At 41.1% G+C, this 22,551-nt stretch overlaps 1 protein-coding gene across 7 annotated transcripts in view; it reads left to right on the top strand.

Annotated features, from left to right (window-relative positions):
* The window catches only part of DGKH (diacylglycerol kinase eta), a 206,233-nt gene that overhangs the window by 151,784 nt on the left and 31,898 nt on the right, over positions 1 to 22,551 (top strand). For 6 of the 7 annotated variants that reach the window (XM_069970557.1, XM_069970558.1, XM_069970556.1 and 3 more), the window contains 9 exons: positions 1,989 to 2,268; positions 5,904 to 6,032; positions 7,536 to 7,670; positions 9,744 to 9,861; positions 13,814 to 13,924; positions 16,352 to 16,448; positions 16,998 to 17,105; positions 20,507 to 20,620; positions 20,802 to 20,936. In XM_069970557.1, coding sequence (XP_069826658.1) covers positions 1,989 to 2,268; positions 5,904 to 6,032; positions 7,536 to 7,670; positions 9,744 to 9,861; positions 13,814 to 13,924; positions 16,352 to 16,448; positions 16,998 to 17,105; positions 20,507 to 20,620; positions 20,802 to 20,936 — 1,227 coding nt within the window. The remainder of the gene's footprint in view (positions 1 to 1,988; positions 2,269 to 5,903; positions 6,033 to 7,535; positions 7,671 to 9,743; positions 9,862 to 13,813; positions 13,925 to 16,351; positions 16,449 to 16,997; positions 17,106 to 20,506; positions 20,621 to 20,801; positions 20,937 to 22,551) is intronic. The other variant, XM_069970555.1, reaches the window with a different exon arrangement.

Below are 22,551 nucleotides of genomic sequence, written 5' to 3'. Positions count from 1 at the left end.
TACGTCTTACACTTTTACTCATAATTATCAGATTTTGTGTGTTCTTTTGCATTGTACCTTATTTCAGGGGTGTACATTTAACAGCGGTAATGGGATCTGGAACTGTTTGCTACAGCAGTTCTTAGTATAGTCCCTTTATAGTTCTGTGCAGCTCATGCAGTAATATATTGGACATTCAAAGAAAACATGTAATATAGGCGTTCTCCCAATTATCATGATAGGAACTTGTATTATAGCCAACCTTACACTAGTTGGTAGAACAGAGGAAGAGCACCTTTATGTCCTATTAGGTTCTTTCCCTGTGCTTGTAGTGCATTGTTAAAAGGGTTGTTCCACAAAGCTATACAGTGGTCCCTCAACATACAATATTAATTGTTTCCAGGACAACTATTGTATGTTGAGTCCATACCTCCATGGAAAACTGGTAATTGCTTCTGAACTCCCAAGATGTCATCCTAAAATGAGAAAAAAAAATGAAAAATAGGCAGCTAACTAATATGGATAAAGCAAGTTCTTACATACAACAAGCTACCGGAGACTGTAATGTACTTTCTATGTAGAAGACTGGAGTATTTTCAGGGTCCTGTACAGATAACACAGGGTTCCAGAAATTTAACATGAAGCCGCCCTCACCTGGTGCCCAAAGGAGCATCTCTTCCTGGTACAGGTAGAGAGCAGTACAGGACATCTAGTATCACACTGTACTGTACAGAAACACTACTAGACAGCATGCACTTTAGTAATACTCTGATTTTACCTGTAAAAAGGCCACTCTCTTTGGTTGATCATCTAGTTATTTACATGTCCTGCAAATCCTGACTGTCTGTAGCATTGTATGTTTGGTCTGGTCTCAAGTTATGATGGTCCCAAAAGGACCATTGTATGTTGAAAATATTGTATCTTAAAGCCACTGTATAGGTAAATAAAAACATTTGTGTATTTTGTAATATTAAACATATGTCAGATGTACAGTACAAGTATTTCTGAAACTGCTCTATTACTAATCCACACACATCACTGTAATGTCTCCCCGAGTCTGATCTGACATCAGCCTGGAGAGATGTTACAGGGATGTGTGGTACAGTTGCTATGGCCCCAAGAATATTATGTAGGGATTCCTTTATTAAGAATAGGATCCATACACAGTACTCTATGCATCATAAAACAATTATACAACCCATATTTTAGCATCCACACCCATTGTCAGACAAAATCAGACTTCATACTTGGACACTTCAAGCTTTATATATATATTTACATTCTAAGCCTGTGTCAGGGTTTCCATAATTCTTTTAAGTGTTTTTGACACCAAGTGCTGCAGATTGCACTGTGCTACTGGAAACCATACTAGAAAAGCATTCATTAGGGACTGTCAGAGTTTAAGCCATTAAGCATAGCAGTCTTTTTAGTTATAAACAACCATGACACTAGTGCGAACGCTATATATTATTCATGGAAAGACACAGACACCATTTAAGCCAATAAGCTACTTGGTGTAGTTACAAATATAAGGTGCCGGATACTGTATAGTATTCACTTACATAGCATTATCAGGTGCCAGGGTGCTGTATAGTTGTAAAGTCAAATACATGAATCACATGTTAAAGGGATTTCCACTATATTTTCTTTATTGCCAACATGCAGAAAAAAAATCTAAATTCAGACCCCAGTTCTCTGGTGTTCCTTGCTGGAAAAGATCTGGTGACATTCTGTATATTGAGCATGTAGCACTGCAGCCACTTGCTGTCTTCAGTGGTCTCCTCCTGCATGTACTGCACATACCCGCTGAGGTTCGAGACCTTGGCTGACATGTCACATGCACATTGTACAGAATGTCATTGCAGCACTGACAAAAGAGAGACACCTTGTGATGTTACCTTTCACCCCTGTCCCTGTAGTTTTTTTTTTTTTTTTTAAATACCAGCAAACTACTTTGTTACAAATCACAGTTAAGTTAATATGGTATAATTGTGATCTTTGTATTCCAGTGTTCTACATTAAATGAAAAGCTTGATCTGCTACTTCAGACTCTTCATGCAGAAGCTCAGGCAGCGCCGTTGTTGGCACATTTAACACCACCTATTGTAGAGGAGGAGGTAGAGGAAGAATTCTCCAGTGAAGACTCCCTCTCTGAAAGCAAGGAGCAGCTGACAGACAACATTGCAAAGTCTTCCACGCCAAAGCTCTTCAAACCACGGGAGCAACTCATGCTGCGAGCCAACAGCTTGAAAAAAGCAGTCAGGCAGATCATAGAACAAGCTGAAAAGGGTGGGTGTTTTGTTGGGTCTAGATTAATATAATGAAATGTGTCATGATTCCAGGCATAAGGAAATGTATTTTAAGCTACTGTAACATTATACTAATGTAGTATGGGTATTGCTTAGACAGATTACTCAGGCCGCCTGTAAATCTCTAGCATTTAAAATAGTGCAGAACACCAATTGCTTAATACATTGAAATAGTGTAGGTTGGGAATGCTCTCGCAGGTTATTTGCATCTTAGTACGTAGCTGTGCTGATGATATTCATAGCGATAATTGTTCTCCACATTACAGGAGCTGAGCTGCAGACTGATTCCTATTTTCTGGTACCTTGGTAACTGTATGTGGAATAACTTGCTGTAAGCTACTTTTAGCTCAACATGCTTTGGTTATCATTGTGCAGTGTATGGGGAAAACATTGACAAGCTAGTGCAAAAAAAAAAAAAGTCTTACCAATTATGACTACAGTGAATTCCTTTTTTTTCTATCATAGAAACAATATAACAGAATTCATGTTTTGGTGGATCCATCTTACAGCACCCAGTAGCCTCCATTACTTCATATGGGTTTCATCATGGTGCCCATCATTTTACAGTAAAAAAAAAAACAAACAAAATACAGCACTGCATGCTGCTCTTTTTTCCCCTTCAGATGTAACAGAGCATGCAATAGAGTAATGCTACTGAAAACTGAATTTACCATACTGCAGATGTAATTTCTACCTAAACCAGTCTATTTTAAGTGTACACATAACATCTGTGTTATTGCGGGAGTTGTCTGATGTGTGACACTGTCATAAGTTTAAATAGAAAATTACTACACCACTTCCCTTTTAGACCCTCCGGTCATCCACCTATATAGCACAATAAAATTAGATGCCATAGTTAACAGTACCAGTGTCCTAATGGGACAACATAGTCCAAGTCCGGCTATGTGTGCCATGCTGGAATAAAGTATTCCTTTTTTCTTTACCTCCGCCTGTGTGAGTTGCTGTTACCGCAATCTTGGTCTGGTTGGATAACTTTATGATTGCAGGGGGTCCTACTGTTTGGACCCCTGGTAATCTTGAGAAACTGAGTCCCAAGTCTGCAGCTGGAATAGCGCATTGGTCATGTAAGCTGGCACCTACCGTTCCATTCATTCATGACTACAGTGGCAGCGTGCAACTATGACCGTTTCCCTATTCTGACAGAAGTTTAAGATCATAGGGTTTCCAGCAGTTGCACCCACCATGATCATATCCAGGATGGGGAATTAGTGTTGATTGAATACCCCCTTTAAAGGGACTCTCTCCCCTCCAAAACACCTGCTTAACTTAAAGGGGTACTCTGGCGGGGGGGCTATTTTGGGATCTGGCCGGGGAGGAGGTGGCTGAGGGAAACGACTTCCACTCACCTCCCCGGTTCCAGTGGCGAGTCCCGTATCGCGGCTTTCCGGTCCCCGGTGTCCTGACGCTTCCTGGTGTCTGACGTGGGCTCGAGACGTGACGTCTCAAGCCCGCTCAGCCAGTCAGTGACAGAGGCAGGATTTGTTTCAAGTCCACTCAGATCCCGCCTCTGTCGATGACTGGCTGAGCGGGCTTGAGACGTCACGTCTCGAGCCCGCGTCAGACACCAGGAAGCGGCCTGACACCGGGGACCAGAACACCGTGATACGGGACCCACTGCTGGAACTGGGGAGGTGAGTGGACGTAGTTTCCCTCAGCCACCTCCTCCCCGGCCAGATCCCAAAATAGCCCCCCCCTGCCGGAGTACAAATTTAAGTTATTGGTAGATTATACATCAGTAGAGTATACAGCGCTGATTCTATATCTGCAATTTTTATCTTACTATGGTCTTGCTTTCCTTTGCTATAAGCCACAAATAAAGGAGGCTAAGTAGTCATCTTCTACATATTCTTGAGCTAAGTAGTCCTCTCTTTAGCTTAGAGTTTTAAGTAGGATGGATTGGAGGTGACAGAGTCCCTTTTACTGACTATTTGGCCTATGTAGGGAATTTATCAGTACTTTCAGTAGGAAATTAGTGTGAAAGAACACATTTTGCACAATGTGCAAGCAGTCGAAATTTGTGACAATTTATACCAAGATTAACCCTGATTATTTACTCATAGTAGAAATTATAGGGGTTATAGAGGGTTAATTGTTACATTCGCACATGAATATATGTTTATAAGAGGGACATCACCGAGATGCATGAGGAAGTGTGGACCTTCATTGAACTTTCCTGGCTTTGCTGCACTCCTCTTATATTAGACTTAAAGGGAACCAATCACTGGAAAAACGCATATAGAGCTTTTGAAATGTGCTGTTAGAGCACACAGCACACTTGCCACACGTGTTTCCATAGCCTCCGTGCCTCCCCGTGTAAGCCGCAAAGTAACTTTATAAAACTGGCGCCCTGTATGCTAATTACCTGAGGTAGTCACCTGGGCGGTGTTCGGCTAGCAGGTAGTCACTGTACCCTGGGCGTTCTACCGCTGTAATCACGCCCCTCTGGGCGTGATTCAAATGGCCGAGTAGCTGTGACATTCTGATGCCGGACGCCGCCGCACATGCGCAGTGCAGCCGCTTCCATTCCGGCGGTACTGCGCCTGTGCAGAATAGCCTCGAATAGCCTGTTAGCCGGAGTTCGAGGCTATTCTGCACAGGCGCAGTACCGCCGGAATGGAAGCGGCTGCACTGCGCATGTGCGGCGGCGTCCGGCATTAGTACGTAAGCGCGCCGACGTTGGGCACGGCGCGCTCCCGAGTGACGCCACAGCCACTCTGCCATTTGAATCACGCCCAGAGGGGCGTGATTACAGCGGAAGAACGCCCAGGGGACCGTGACTACCTGCTAGCCGAACACCGCCCAGGTGACTACCTCAGGTAATTAGCATACAGGGCGCCAGTTTTATAAAGTTTCTTTGCGGCTTACACGGGGAAGACATAGAGGCTATGAAAACACGTGTGGCAAGTGTGCTGTGTGCTCTAACAGCACATTTCAAAAGCTCTATATGCTTTTTTCCAGTGATTGGTTCCCTTTAACAGGCAAATCTCCTAGTTAAATAAATCATGTAAACTAGAGACAATCTTGTGCTGTGCTTTGTCAATATGATCTACATCCTGAAAAGCAGATACTCGACCTCCTTGTGTACTTCTGTGTGTCTATACGTGGGTTATCTGTTTTAACATGTGAACTGTTTCAATCTGTAATTGCTGGAGTCATAAACTTGACATTTATGAAAACATTTTCAAAATGCAGAGGGGAACATAACAAACTAAACAGACTCACCTCCCCCTGTGCCTCTCCAGCGTGGATCTCTGCTCCATGAGCAGGCTGCCCATTACCCAGGATGGGCATCCCCCCCCCCCCCAATTGTGATGTCATCAGAACTTGGGGGGGAAACGGAGCATTGCCGGCACGGAGGGAGGTAGGCTTGCATGATTTTTATGTTCTCCCCTGCCCCTGCTGCCTTTCATTATGTAAATGGCTGGACTTGTTCTTGCTGACATTTAGCTAATAATTTCATAGAACATTATGGTGCCTACTATAGTTTTAAAATAACAAATGCCAGTCCATGTATTTTTTGCTTTATGTCTCGTCTTGAGTGTTTATTTGGTGTTCCCTATATGAAGTATAGTAAAAATGATCTCTATTTATTAGTGGTGGATGAGCAGAATGCCCACACTGAAGAACAAGAGAACCAAGTGGCAGAGGAGTACAGGAAAGAGTTAGAAGAGTCAAAAGAAGAGGAAAAAGATGAAGACACCAGGGAACTGGATTCTCTGTCAGGTATCAACACTGCATAGCACTTGCTTAAGGAATCTGTGATATCTTATACTGTTACATTTAGGAAGTTAATTTAGTAGCAGATGACTGAAGATGACAGTAGCAGTGTTTCTGGGTAGCTTGTAACATGTTGTTTGTACAGAAGAGTCATGTACTTTCGGAGTGTTTCATTAGAAATAGTCCTCTCATATTCTGTAACCTATTTCTTTGCGTAAACGGCTTTCATCTTCTCCCTCTGTGATCTTACCACACAGTCCCAGTACTGCTGACCTTTTTCTATTTGCTCCACTTAAGAGATGATGGAAAAGCAGCTTCCCATATTTCAGAGCTAGGAAGTGTATAAAGCCAAAGCCATATATGTATTTGTACACATAAGTGCTGCCAGTGCAGGCTGGTGGAGGGGGAATAATGAAATCTGAAGTCGGGTACCTGCAACAAGACATCATTGTCAGTGATTAGGACTCTGTTGGTTTTTATCAGAGCATGAACAGCAAAAGGTTATTTTTAATGTAGCTTAGCCTCAGGAGCCCCATCTGTCATAATAAAGAGCAGCTGTTATACAGAGTATGCTTGTTTTGTCACGGAGTACAGATGAGGCAAAAGATGGCACTTCCAGATCCTGAGTGACAGAGGAGCACAAAGGTTACAACGCAAGTGAATGATCTCTTCACTGTTCTCTTTAATGTTCTTTCATCCTAGTCACAATACATTGAAAGGATTACAAGAGTGCCATAGCCCACACTCCATGCTTTACTGAAGCTGTTAACCTAATATATACTTTCTGCTGGATGAATAAACGTTTGGCAATCTGTAGCTATATTTTCCAGGACCTATTATTGTGTTCAATGATAGCATTGCCTTTTTGCGCATTATAATGTTTTAATAAGAATATGCATTTGCTAGATCTGAAATTTTTTGCCTAGCCACAGTCCATGCAACTGTCCTATATGCCAGAAGCCCCTCAGAGCTGTGAATGCTTATCAGGCCACGTTTACACTCAGTTTTGCTGTGTCCCTCAGATGTATACATTAATACAATTTTTGGATGTATGTTACCTACAGTTTCCATTGTATATATGTTTTTTTTCCTTTTCACTCAATAAGACTTCATGTTATAATGGATTGTGATAAGGCAGAAGCAGAAAAGTGATGGCTGCGTCCTTATGGAGTTAAAGGGAATCTCAGCTGGCAAAGGAATTGCAGACGGATTAGACAGTATATCATTATGTGTAGTGCACTTATACACTAAGTATATTTGGGCACTTTCTGCTCTCTAATTGCTGATAAAGAAAAAAAACGTATTCAGTAGTTTCAAAGAGTCAGGGAGGCGGAGCCAAGCCTCTGAAGTGCAGAGCACTGGCACACCTCTCTACTCCCCCATGGTGTCTCAGCATAGATGGAAATAAAGTTTTGTTCATTTTAGCCAACTGGGGTGTGTTGCATGATGAGAAATGTCTTTATTATATAATGTGTGATAAAATAATTTTTACCTCCCTTTTACTAACAGTAAAAGCTGCTCCACGTTCTCCAGACAGACGTGCAAGTCGTAGTGCTCACTCCCAAAGTGGCTCCTTCTCTAGTCCGCCTTTGGCATCCAGTAAGGAAAATCTCCCTGTGTTGAACACTAGAATTATCTGCCCAGGTAATAAAGCTGAATGGTTGTCCTGTCATTGTGGTTCTAGTTGTTGTAATGCCTTCTACATCTATGTATTACTATATATAAAGCCATAAAGTCATTTGGTTGGACTTAATGCCACTTATTTCCTGTCATTAAAATATAGTGTGGCTTACCTTCATAAATAATATTTCAGATTGATATATCCTGTTTTTACAGATAAAGGAAACATTTTAAACCACTAAACAAACAGGAATTGGAATAATATGTTCTTTATTGTGCTACCATTACCAGATCTAAACCGCACCATAGAGGATAGGCTATGTTCACACACAGTAAAATTATACCAAAATACTGATGTAACATTTTAATTCCATTGCAAGTCTGTAAAGTGCCACCCCCCTTAACTCACCATGGCCCTGGGAATACTTTACCGGTCCACGTTCTGGTCTGCTTCTGTGGCTCCTGGCATCCTGACGTCCTGCTCAGCCGATCGGTGCACTGTCCCCTCTGTAGCCAATGATTGGAAGTCAGGATGCCGGGAACCACAGAAGCAGGCCAGAACGTGGACCGGTAAAGTATTCACCAGACCACAGCAGGCTAAGAGGGATGGCGCTTTACATACAGCTAAATGAAAATTCTGCCTCTAGTATGTAAACCTATTCAAAATGACAGTGCTGGGAATCGCAGCAAATTTTGCAGCGTGAAATCTACTGCGATTTGCTATGTGTGAACTCACCCTTAGGCTGTGTTCACACTACGTAAAAGTACGGCCGTTGTTGCCATCGGCAACAACGGCCGTACTTTGTACAGTGTGGAACACAGCCTGTTCTTCTATGGGATCCCAGCCGGAGCATATACACATAGTATACACTCTGGCCGGGATCCCATGCGGCGCCGCAAAGAACTGACATGTCAGTTTTCTGCGGCCACAATTCAGTTAATTGCGGCCACAGAAAGACCTGTCAGTTCACACAATGAAGCGAGCGGCTCCGGCCGCAAGCTTCATTGTGTGCTGTGTGAAGTTCTGATGCGGGTGCACGCTGATGCGCCCGCATCAGAACACTGCGGCCAGAAAGATCATCCGGCCGGTACTTAAGTAATGGCCAGAATGATCTTTGCAGAAACCGTCTGTTCCATGACCCGGTCTCTTACGTAGTTGAAACATAGCCTTAAAGTAATTTTTCGTTTGTGTATGATACATCTACTCAGGCTGCGGAAGTTTGCCAGCTTGAGGTGTAGAAAGGATTAATATGTGTTTGGTGCATTTTAGATACAAATTCTTGCCAAAAAAGAAATTAAATTGTGTATGAGTGTTACTTTATAAACTTAATTAAAGTGTCTTTTTTTTTTTTTTTTTTTGCAGAAATCAATAGTACAGGCGATTTTAAGCAACTTTGTAATTGGGTTTAGTAAGGCAAATATGCCATTATCTGCATTCAGAAAGTGTTTCCCCAGGTCCCCCCCTCCCTCCTCTCCTTTCTGTCATACACTGCTCATTATCAGGAAATCACGACTCCTTTACATCTGACGTGCCCTGTGTAATCTATGGAGAGGGGAGAAGGGAGATTCGTCGGCAGCAGAGAACAAAGGATTACACAGCAGGACCTGTGTGAAAGTGGTATTCAGAGGTCAGAGAGGTCAGTGCTGCCTTCAGAGGAGATAGCTTGGTGATGTAGCTGTAAATTAACTCTTGGTAGTCCTGTTTTGGTGCCTCATCTCCCTCAACCCCTCCTCTCTCCATAAGAGAACCATGAAGACAGGGGGGAGAGCTTCAAACTGCTTTTTCATTATAAAAATGAATTTTTCGGCTAATAAACCTGGCTTTCACACAGGTCCCACTGTGTAATTCTTTGTTCTCTGCTCTCTGCTGCAGTCTAATCTCCCTCTTCCCCTCCCCCCCTCCATAGATTACACAGGGCACGTCTGATGTAAAAGAGTCAAAATTTCCTGATAATGGGCAGTGGATGAGGGGGGGGGGCTGGGGAAAGTCTTTTTGAATGCAGATAATTGCATATTTGCCTAATAAACTTAAGTACAAAGCTTACCTACAAATATAATTATTTTTTTCACTACATATTTCTTATGTTTATTTTACAGGTTTGAGAGCTGGACTGGCAGCTTCCATTGCTGGCAGCTCAATTATTAACAAAATGTTATTAGCAAATATGGATGCGATTGGTGCTTCACCTTTTATTGATCCAGATTCAGACTCCTTGTAAGTAATAGCAATTATAGCAGACATAGAGCAGTGTTATGTCCATGAAGATATTGTCTGTTCGTTATTTAAAAGCAATAACCTATTGTTCAAATCAGGTTTTTATTCAAAATATATTTTTAAAGAATTTTTTGGTTATTTTATATGTTTTGTGTAATTCTCCAATTTACTGTCTATATTATAATATAACCCTGAAATCTTGCAGCCTTCATTCTGGCTACTAAGCTCAAAGGGATTGTGTCACCTAAATTTTCTTTTACTGATTAGTGTCAGACACAAATATTGTTCTTTTATTCTAATCTGTTTCTATTTTCTGTCTTTTATTTTTTTTTACATTGTTATGGGGGCTGTCATATTGCATGGGCTGCTGTTAACCGCATTTAGTAATATGCTTTACTGCAAGTCTCATGGACATAGACAATAGGCAGAATGTCTCCTTGAGATGAATGTGAAGTATTACTGAGTACACTCTGTAACCTTTTGATCATTCCACAGGGAGCTGTTATTGTTTTCTCTGTTTACTGATGTCACATGTTGCTGCAATGCTGTTCAGATCACTTTACAGCAACCTCCTCTTATCACTACAGACACAACAGGATGTCTTAGATTATTTTTAGCCCTAGTGGTGGTAATAAAAACTGAAAGATCTCAGGATTCTTTTATATTATAGAGAAATGGAAAATTCGAAAAAATTTCATAATTTAAAAAAAATATATATTTAAAATAAAAACATTAAACAAGAAGTCATTTTCTGATGACACATTCTCTTTAAAACTAAGCTGAGGTGACAGATGTCTCCTATTACATATGTCTTTAAGTGGCATATAGTGCTTTACCCATATGTTACGGAAGAAATTCTGTGCCATTTTACTGTTTATTGATAATAAACTAGTACTTATGGTTATGGTTTTTTTTTTTTTTGTTTTTTTATTTATTTTTTTACATTTCAATTGCTGGCCAAATAGGCGACTTAATTCTGTAATGTGCTTACTCTTTTCTATTCAATAGAATTAAAATGTTTGACACTAAAATTAAGCTGAGACTTCCTGTTCTGTACATATCATTTCCCAGTAGTGCCCTCCTTATCAACACAGACAGAGTACAGTGACAGGTGACACCCGTGCATAGGTAACAGAGGTACACTTAATAGCTGCTGCTCACATCTCAGCATATGTGGTGATTGTACATATATACCAAGTATACCACAGTACATTGGATGGGCAGTGATGGTTATAAAAGTCAGCCAATGTTTGTGGGACTTCAGGTCACTGACTGCAGTTTAGAAGCATTTGCTATTGGGATTCTGAAGCAGTCTGGCATCTTGTGAATTTCAGGCTTCTGCTCGGTCCACCATGCTTTACACTGCTGTTATGTAAATAGATTGGCTGTTGTGCATAAACTGTTTGCTGACTTTAATTCAGTTTGAATAGAATAATTATAAACTACAAGCAACTAAACCAGCAGTTAGAAAAAGATAATTACAGATGAACCTCAGTGATGGTGCCGTTATGCAGCTGTATTTCCAGTCTGCGTGTTATCTGCCAAAAACAGCAATGTCTCTTATCATAGGATAGCTGAAGTCAATCTTTGTGGGAACTGATGGAAATCTGGTGTCTTATAACCCTCTGTAGACATTAGATTGATTTCACATTTCACCAAAATGACTGAATCTGCCAATGATTATCTCAAACCAAAAGAAAGGGAGAATAAACCCACCAACAAAAGATGCAGGACCAAATATGAAGAAATATATATTGTTTTTTTATTAAAATATATGTAGAAAAATTGTTTACCAAACACTTAAAAAAAATCACAATGTAGCAGCTGACACGTAACCAGATTCCCGGTAAATTGGTAAAATAGTAAATTACGTTACACAATAAATATCCAACAATACAGACGTATATGGAGTATCTATTAACCCCTTAAGGTCAAAGCCAATTTTCGTTTTTGCTTTTTCCACTTTGTTTAAAAGGCCATAGCACTTGCATTTTTCCACCGAGAGACCCATATGAGCCCTTATTTTTTGCAAAACCAAATGTATTTTGCAATGACAGGCATTATTTTTCCATAAAATATGCTGCGAAACCGGAAAAAATAATTTGCGCTGTCAAATTGTAAAAAAAAAAAAGAAAAACGGAAATTTTTGGGATTTTGAGGAGTTTTGTATTTACGCCGTTCGCCCTGGGGTAAAACTGACTTGTTATGCATGTTCCTCAAGTCGTTACAATTACAACAATATATAACATGTATAACTTTTCTTTTATCTGATGGCTTTTAAAAAATTTGAACCATTGTTAACAAATATATGTTCCTTAAAATCGCCCTATTCCCATACTTATAACGCTTTTATGCTTTGATCCATGGGGCTGTGTGAGGTGTCCTTTTTTGCGCCATGATGCGTTCTTTCTATCGGTACCTTGATTGCGCATATGCGACTTTTTGATCACTTTTTATTACATTTTTTTCTGGATTTGATGCAACCAAAAATGCACAATTTTGCACTTTGGAATTTTTTGGCGCTTACGCCGTTTACCGTGCGAGATCAGGAATGTGATAGTTTAATAGTTCGGGCGATTATGTGCGCGGAGATACTAAATATGTTTATTTATTTGTTTATTTATATTTATAAAATGGGAAAAGGGGGGTGATTTGGACTTTTATTAGGGGAGGGGATTTTTTATTAACAAAAACACTTTTTTCCATTTACATTAACTAGAAGTCCCCCTGGGGGACTTGTATATACACAGCACTGATCTCTCATAGAGATCAATGCTGTGTATATACACAGAAAAGATCCATTAGATCGGTGATAGATTGCTATGGCCTGCTGCAGGCCAGTGCAATGTATTGCCGAGTCGGGATCAGCGTCACTGCGACGCTGAGGCCCGGCACGGGCAAATGAACGGATCACCCTCGATAGAGAGAATGTGTCTGCTAGTTTTGGGACACTAATCTACTAGCATTTGTTTACACAGCTGGGATTTCGTGTCTCCAAACCACCACTAATAAGCTTGCCTGGCCCAGCCGTTCGTCCGGTTTAAATACACTTTTTACTTACTGGGAGAGGACTCCCAGACTCCTTCCCCAGATTTTAATGCTGTGTTTATAATTTTGTAGAGAAAAGTCCAACATAACATTTTGAGGCAAGTGGGCGGTCCAAGTTGTTTGACAGCGCTGTCTGCATGTACACTTAGGCTCCGTTCACACAGAGTTAAACTAGCGGAATTCTCCGCTGCAGAATCCCGCCAGCCTCCGTGTCATAATGGAAGTCTATGGGAGGCTCGCGCGCCTCCTCTCTCCGTGCTGAAGAATGGACATTCCGCGGAATCCCGCCAGTTTTACTCCGTGTAAACAGAGCCTTAAAGTGTAACTATAATATCTTGCTGGCGGCAGGATACTCTGTTAAAATCCTGCCAATGGCATGCCTCCTCAGGCGGCCGAGGACAGTATTAATCCTGCAAAGTCCGTTAAATGTGTTGTGAGTACTATACGGTGATCGGTGCTGCTGCAGAAATTCTGTCCTCGACGCGCACCCGAACAGACATGCTGGCGGCAGGATTTTAACAGCATATCCCGCTGCTAGCAACAAATGATAATGACTCTATACAATAAATATATATATATTATATACATACACACACACACACAGATTACTGCCAAACACCAAGTAACAAGACCCATTTGACTTCCATGGCCAGAATGACCAGAGAGGAATAAATAAAAACTTTACTTATAACATATATATTAATCTGCTCAGCTTCTTCTGTTCTATAACATGCTGCCGCCTGCAGATTGGACTGCATTTTCACTGAGGCAGGTTCCTATTAAGCAAATAAAGATAATACCTCAAGTTTGTCAAACGCTCTACATAGGTCTTGATTGCTAAGTTTTTTAAAGTTGTCTTGCATGTTAGTATTATGAACTAATATTTCTCTCCTTCTTTTAACAGAGAAGGTTATTCAGAAAAATGTGTCATGAACAACTACTTTGGTATTGGGTTAGATGCTAAAATTTCCCTAGAATTTAACAACAAACGTGAGGAGCACCCAGAAAAGTGCAGGTAATAGGGGATCAACTGGTTTACACAAAAAGATGTATGGTTAAAGGGGTTGTCCGGCGAAAAAAAATTATTCACAGAATAACACACATTACAAAGTTATACAACTTTGTAATGTATGTTATGTCTGTGAATGGCCCCCTTCCCCGTGTCCCACCACCCCCACCCGTGTACCCGGAAGTGTGGTGCGCTATACATTACCTGTCGCGTGCCGACCACGGTCTCCGATCGTCAGCAGTGACGTCTTCTTCGGGAGCTTGGCGGATCTTCCCGAGTGCCGGCCGCCCTCTGCAGCGTCATCCGAAGCTCAGCCGCGATTGGCTGAGCATAACTGTGCTCAGCCAATCGCGGCTGAGCAGCTGATGACGTGGCCGCGTCATCAGCCGCTCAGCCGCGATTGGCTGAGCACAGTTATGCTCAGCCAATCGCGGCTGAGCTTCGGATGACGCTGCAGAGGGTGGCCGGCACTCGGGAAGATCCGCCAAGCTCCCGAAGAAGACGTCACTGCTGACGATCGGAGACCGTGGACGACACGACATGCGGTGAGTATAATGCACCACACTTCCGGGTCTAGCGTGGGTGGGGGGAAACACGGGGAAGGGGGCCATTCACAGACATAACATACATTACAAAGTTGTATAACTTTGTAATGTGTGTTATTCTGTGAATAATTTTTTTTCGCCGGACAACCCCTTTAATAGTAGAATGCTGTTAAAGGGGTTGTCCAGCAAAAATGTTTTTCTTTTAAATCAACTGGTGTCAGAAAGTTATATAGATTTGTAATTTACTTCGATTAAAAATTCTCAAGTCTTCCCATACTTTTTAGCTACTTTATGTCCTGCAGGAAATGTTGTTTTATTTTCAGTCTGACACTGTGCTCTCTGCTGACATCTCTGGCCGAGACAGGAACTGTCCACATTAGGAGAGGGTTTTCTATGGGGATTTATATAAAGAGGTGTCAGCAGAGAGCACTGTGTCAGACTGAAAATAAAACATTTCCTGCATGACATACAGCAGCTGATAAGTATGGGAAGACTTGAGATTTTTTAATAGAAGTAAATTACAAATCTAACTTTCTGACACCAGTTGATTTGAAAGAAAAATATTTTTGCTGGATAACCCCTGTAAGGTGTAGAACTGTACAAGTAAAAAGATATTTATAGTATAGTATGAGAAATTGCGTCAAACATGTCAGTGACTCTTGCCTATTTACAGAACACATCCAGATGTTTTGAGATGCTATTTTAATTACCAAAAATGCTCCAATCCTGCGTTCTGAGCTGAAAGACATAGTGATATATTTCAATGCTACCTGTCATGTTTGCTTCCCTAATTGGCATTCAGTCACTCCTGCCACAAGAAATTCAGGTAACTGTGCATACAATCACATCAGATTAATTCCGTGCACCAGCCCTATTTGGTCAGAATGGGGCTTGTGCAGGAAATGGACCTGTGAAAGCCAAATGCATAGTTACCCGAACTTCTAGCAGCAGGAGGAATTGCGTGCTGGTCGGGGCAGTGAACATTGTGACAGGTACCTTATCAGCTTGTTAGAAGAATCTTAGCAGCTGTTCTGTTTCCATGGGGAAGGGGTCGCTGAGAATATAGGTAATTTTCATACCTTCATCCTCAGTGCTGTTTTCCTCCAATCCTCCATAACGTGTCAATTAGGTGGTTTGGAGCTCTGCGGGCTGGGCTACAGGCCTCAGTGAACTGATCCACCTGCTGCTTCTTTATAAATATTCATCCAACACTCTGCAATGATGAGTGGCCTGAGTGACACCACTGCAGAGCACTGCTTTAATATTCATGAGGAGCCAGCGAGCTGGCAGGCAGATTGGTGCACCCAGGGCTGTAGTACCATCTCCAGTGCACCAAAATGTCTAACATATTAATAAAAAGGAAGATTGCAGGAAAATGGCACTGAGGATGAGGAAAGAAAACTACCTTCATCCTTAGCATCTCCTACTCTAAGGGAACATAACAGCAAAGTAGACCATTGTTCAATCTTTAATCTTGTTTCATCAGAAGCATCTGTTTTTGGGGCAATAGAATCACATGTAAATTTGTCCGGCACTGGATGACTGGATTTCTTCTTTGAGTAGCACTACAGCTGTCCTGTATGTTTTCGTTGACTCTTAACATAATGGCTGCTGCTGACAATTCATGATGGATTCATCCCTTGTTCAGCTTACTTTTAAAGCAGCTGATTAGACTGATTGGCTTTCCTAAATACTACACCGTATCTGATTGGTCAGAGCCCAAGGAGGGCACCTCTCAATTTGAGAAGCTCTACTTCATTTAAAACTGTACATAGAAAGAAACTAAAAAATAATGCAATTTACCTGAATGACTACAATGGAATATATGCTAAAGTATTTCATATTATAATCTGAATATTTCATTTAATCAATTTACAATTTATTACAGAAGCCGTACAAAAAACATGATGTGGTATGGAGTCCTTGGAACCAAGGAGTTGCTGCAAAGAACTTATAAGAATCTGGAGCAAAAGGTTCAGCTGGAGGTAATCTGGAGCAGATCAGTCTTACAGGAGATTTATGTTGCACAGCATGGTCTCATCTGCATAACCCCGTGGTCTGAATATATTTCCATTTCTCACAGCTCTTGTGACTGCAATGATTTTGCGATTAGCACAACATATTTGAGAACTCCTATAGGGGACGTGTATTATCGGGCTAAAATGGCCTTTTATGGTGCAGATGGGCCCGATGCACATAAATATATTCGCAAAAGCTGGTTTTGCAAATATTTTATTCTCATCTGGTCCCTCTGCCTTATTTGCGCCAGAGGGACGGGGAGAGGGCAAAACGGGGCTGCAGCTGCACACAGAGGGGTGCATGGCCTCTACGTACTTTAACTTTATATACTGTAACTGTGCGTTGTGTTATGTGCTGTAGCTGTTTGCTATATACTGTAGCTATGGTCTGATTTGTGGTCTATTTCCTGTCTGCATATTCTATGTATAGTCTGTGTCTTACATTATATAAATTCTGGTCATGCAAACAGCTCCTGATGTTTTGTTCATTACTCTCCATTGTTTTACTCTTGGCAGTGTGATGGCCAGTACATCCCCCTTCCAAGTCTCCAGGGCATTGCAGTGTTAAACATCCCTAGCTATGCTGGCGGCACCAACTTCTGGGGTGGAACCAAAGAGGATGATGTAAGTTAAGCAGAACAAGAAAGCCTACAGTATGTCAGACTTCTAGCTTTTACATGGCTGACTCTTTCTTGTTGCGTCATATAATAGCCTTTACACTTTCTTTTCCTCATGGTATTCTTAGTGCAGTAGCTTGCTGCAGATTCCACAAAGTGCTGCTATTTTAGGCGTGGGAACGTCTGTGCATTCAGTGCAGGAATCTTGTCATACAAGAAAAAAAATAACAAAGACTTTTCCCGGACGCATGATGACTGAGGAGTTTATGGGCGATTGCACAGTGAGATAAGAAAACTCTGTAGTCTATGGCTTTCAGTTCTTCTAGTTTCTTTGCTTCTTTTGACCTGTAGGCTTGTCACATTTCCAAGAAGATGCACTGCTGTATTAACTGCAGTGTTCCTAGTAACTTAGCCTCATAATATTATGCCTGCTTTTATAAATACTTGAATGTAAGGTATATGTTACTTGTATGAGTCTTGGGCCGCACCGCTATTATTCTTTTGGTGCCTTCATGTGTCATATTGATTTCTATTTTTGAGGTTTGGAGTTAAGACCCTATTACATATAGCGATTATTGTGTAAAGATTCGGTACAGCCAAAACAATTAAAAACTAGCGATTTTAGTAGCGATCGATTCTGAGATTATTACATTCACTGATTTGCTGTTATAAACAATCATTTTTGCGTGGTTATATGGTCGCTAATCATTCCTTAGGACAACCCACAGCATGTTCTATCTGCGAAAAACTGATATGCGAACAACCAACGATAATTTTTCGACATGATGAAAGGCAACAATTAACCTTTTGTTTGTCATTTGATTGAGTGTTATTACACTGGCAGATAATCGCTCATTTGCAGACGTTATAGCAAATTTTTAAATGATGATGGTTCCATGTAATAGGGCTTTTAGCTTCAGCAGGACACAATTCTGGACACCCTGCCCCTCCCCAGCTACAATCTTATTGCTGTTTTTCATTCCCCAGACTGATAAAAACATATATATGCAGTGATCAAGAGGTGGCAACTGGTATTATCTTGGGCAGTGCAAGCTGGGTGTAGTAGTGTATGTGTACGTGGCCAGCTTAATGTCCCTAGTTCCAAGCCACGCTGCTTTGTCAATGAGCTGTGTTAGTGATAGAAAGTGCAGGTGAATTTCTTCTTACACTAGGATTCTGTAAAACAACTGTAACTTTATTAATCAGTTCTTGTGTAAAAATCTAATAACTAAGCAGTCTCATTGTATCTCAAAAGCTGATCAGGACCCACTGGAGGTTCCATAAGAGAATGTTAGATGCCAGGGGTTCCTGGAGCAGAAAATGTGTAACCCAGGACTAGAACTGGATTGTAGAATGTGTCTTTGGAGCATGGAATGGCAATAGTGTCATCCATGTAGCAGGTTGTGTAGAAGTCGACTTGTGGAGACCAGTGCTTAGGCTTCTGTACTTAGCTTGGTCTACTCACAAACACTTCTAGAATACTGGACTTGGGGCTTTGAAGTGGTCTCTTTGCTCTTTTCTCGTTGGTTGAGAGAATCCTGTGACCCTGTGTCTTACTTTTATACATGTGACCCTTTGGGTGTGGTAAATGGTAATCCTCACAGCAATGGTAATCCTCACACTGATAATAAACCTTATGCTGTTTTACCAGTGTGATCAATAAAGTAGCAGTAAATATAGAGAACATATGATACCAACACCATTTAGAGTACTAACCAAGGTATTCCTCAGCTACATAACTTTATACGAAAAGTAGCTGGGATACGGGTACTGGGGCACTGAATGTAAAAATCATCCAACAGTTGTCCTCCCACAATCATATTCACATAAGGATAAGTGCAATAGGCTACCTTTATGTCGACAGTGCACTGGATACTTTCTGGTATTCTAAGACTTAAAGCGTAACTGTCATGTTTTTTTTTATTGCAGAAATCAGTACTATAAGCGATTTTTCTTCATTGTTCTCTATGAAGAGGGGAGGGGTGAAGGGAGATGAGGCACCAAAACGGGACAACAAAGAGTTAATCTACCAGGCTATCTCCTTTGACATCAGCACTGACCTTTCTGACCTCTGAATAGGGGCTTTTAATGGCTCCCTGCTGTGTAATCCTTTGTTCTCTGCTGTCTGCTGCAGACAAATCTCCCTCCTCCCCTCTTCATAGAACAGACAGGATCTGACTTATGTAAACCAGTGGAGATTTCCTGATAATGAGCAGTGATTGAGAGAGAGGGGGGGGGGGGCTGGGAAAAGTCTTTTTAAATGAAGATAATGGCATATTTGTCTAATAAACCCAATTACAAAGTACTATACTACCTGTACTACTATATACTACTACTACTATACTCCTATACTCGCCTGTACTACGCCAGTGACTCTTTAAACATGTATGGCATATCCACAGGGTATGCCGTAAATGTCTGATAAGTGTGGGTGCACTTTAATATTCCCTTAAAGGGGCTCTACTGGATTAGAAACACTTGGCTGCTTTCTTAAAACGGTAGACAATGGAGGAAGCTCCCTGCACTCGCTGATCTTCTGCAAAGTGATTTATTAGCATAAGTGCAAAAAAGTCTAAACACAGACAGACCGATATCAGTCTGTCTGTGTTTGGACTTTTTTGCACTTATGCTAATAAATCATTTTGCAGAACATCAGTGAATGTCGGGAGCTTCCTCCATTGTCTATTGTGCCTATTCCCAGGCACCACCACCTGTCGGAGTGCTCACCATTACCTACTACACGTATATTTTTAAAACAGTAGCAAACCTGGTTATGTGTTCACAACAATACAAAATATCTGGAGCATGCTCCATAATAATCTGTATACTGTATTTGATGTGTTACATTGTAGCTGAACTCTATGAAAGGGTTTATCCAAAGACTAAAAAATGTTGCAAATGCATTGCATCAATAAAGTTATGTTACTTTGTAGTATAAGCTTATTAAAATTAATATTATAGTATAGTGTTTTTTTTTTTATCTACAGAGGCACTTCCATTGACTGGCAGCAGTAAGGGGTGACACCCCTCTGCTGCCACCAGTGTTTGAATGAGGAACTGCAGGGCTCTCCAAGTCCCGCAGTTCCCGATCCCCTGCTCTGTGTGGCAGCGCATAAAGAACAGCCTCTGCACAGCAAGTGGTGATTGCTGTCACTGCTCGCTCTGCTCTTTAGTCTCCAGAATATATAAAGTAACTGGGGCTGAGATGCAATACCACATACAACAGGTGAGGTGCTGTTTTTGAATGAAATCCATTCTAATTGCTAATTCCTGACAAGCCCTTCAATGTTAGCTGTCATTATTGCGATCTAACATAAAGTTCTGTAGATTGGCATAACCGAATCAAATAACATTGGCTTCTTCGGTGAATATGTATTTACATACGTTGCGCTTCTTTGCTCATCCCAGATATTTGGTGCTCCTTCCTTTGATGATAAAATCCTGGAGGTGGTGGCAGTCTTTGGGAGTATGCAGATGGCTGTTTCTAGGGTGATCAAGCTTCAGCATCACAGAATAGCTCAGGTAAACAATGTTGAGTAATTGTGTCTTTTTGTCAAATTAAAAACTATTGCATACTTGAATAGATCCTGAATGCACAGACATATTCTTCCCTAGAAGCATTGTTTTAATGGGAAGATCCCACTATACATAAGACATCCAACAAAACATGACTTTTCTTACTCCTTTTCCCCTTCCTTTTTAGTGTCGATCTGTGAAGATTACAATCCTTGGAGAAGAGGGGGTTCCTGTACAGGTTGATGGGGAAGCTTGGATCCAGCCTCCTGGTGTGATAAAAATTGTGCACAAAAACAGGGCCCAGATGTTAACCAGAGATAGAGTAAGTCTATTAGGATTGATTGTTCAATGCATCATTACCCTCCACTGAGGAATATCAATTTAATTTCCATTTCTCATCTTTTTGGTGGTTATTAACCTTTTCTTCTTAGCTGGGTTCTCTTAATTTAAATAATGTAGCAATTTCTATTCTCCTTTAATATTTAAGTCACATTATGAGTGCAACAATATAATTCTGGAACAGGCTGATATCCTTGCTGCAAGGAAGAGCATGACACAAAGGGCAAGCCAGCGTGTATTCTTCTGGATTAGAAGGGTATCCATTGCTGGCTAGGTGGCAGTGTGGGTACAAGTATCAATATGGCAACAAAAATTGCTGAAATAACATGCATTGCAAGTGTGGAGTGTGCATAGATTTGTCACAGTGTAACACTGATGTACACAAGTCTGCATGGTGCAATGAGATGACACATGTCTCAATTCTACAACCATGATTACTGGGGGAAGGGGACATATGAGCTGCTAAGATTTTAGAATACCTGGAGCATTTGCATTATATTTCTGCTGTACAGTTTGGTTTTTGATTCCTTGGGTTATTGGACATACCTACTAAGCTGTTTTTTTAGAATTTGGAATCTTCTTTCTTGTGTGCGATTCCAGTAATTTAATCTCACAGCACAGTCATCCATCAATGTGAGATGTTATTTTCCCTCTGTACTGTCACAGACTGCTGAGCCATGACATCTGTCACAATGTGTTCAGTATGGTGACGTCTTGCATCATTGTGGATGTGTGCAGAACTGACATTCTCTGTACACTGCAGCGAGGCAATGTTATATCATAAAGTGGGCTGAATATGAAAGTGATAGATAAGGGGAGGACGGATTTGTGTGTGTTTCCTATGCTCAGAATAAACACCAGATGACTGTTTAGACTAGTGCATCAGGTCAGAATAACAGGCTGTACTTTCTGGGCTTGTTTTGTCAAACATTACTTCCCTATTTGACAACACAACTAGGACATGACAAACGTGTTGTTGTTATTGGGTTCTGATATATGAACAGACCTTACTCCGCAGGGTCTCTCATCTAATGATTTTAGCTGAAAATTTTGCACCTTTGTCATTATGCTACATGAATGGAGGATGCAGTATAATGGATTGTAGGCAGAGTTGACTTGATTCAGAGGGTTTTATATGGCAGGTAGGTAAAATTGCATAAAAGGAGAATTAAAGGGATATTGTAATTGTGACTGACTAATCTTGCTATAAACTCCCTATGGCATCCTGGCCAATCAGTTTACTGTTATTAGAAGTTCCCTACTGTTTTGTTGCATTCAGCCAATGAATGACTCATTGCTGGCCCCATTAAACAGAGACAGGACTGGCCAGCCAATTTTTCATCCTCTGTTTTTGGGCCCTAATAGTGTGGTAGCCTTTCTGGTGGTTTTTCAGAACTGGAAATCACACCTACTGCCAGTACAAATACTTCTATATACAGTATAGTAACCTTATAATGCTAAAACCAACACTGAAGCAAATCCATCCATGTCTCTGTTCAGTATAGCACAAGATATTGAAACTAAAGGGGTTATCCAGCGCTACAAAAGCATGGCCACTTTTGCATCACTCTTGTCTCCAGTTTGGGTGCAGGTTTTGA

This window comes from Dendropsophus ebraccatus, chromosome 5 (assembly GCF_027789765.1).
Source record: "Dendropsophus ebraccatus isolate aDenEbr1 chromosome 5, aDenEbr1.pat, whole genome shotgun sequence".
In the NCBI taxonomy this organism is placed as follows: domain Eukaryota; kingdom Metazoa; phylum Chordata; class Amphibia; order Anura; family Hylidae; genus Dendropsophus; species Dendropsophus ebraccatus.
Note: the sequence above shows the minus strand (reverse complement) of the source record. Positions and strands in the feature narration are given on the sequence as shown.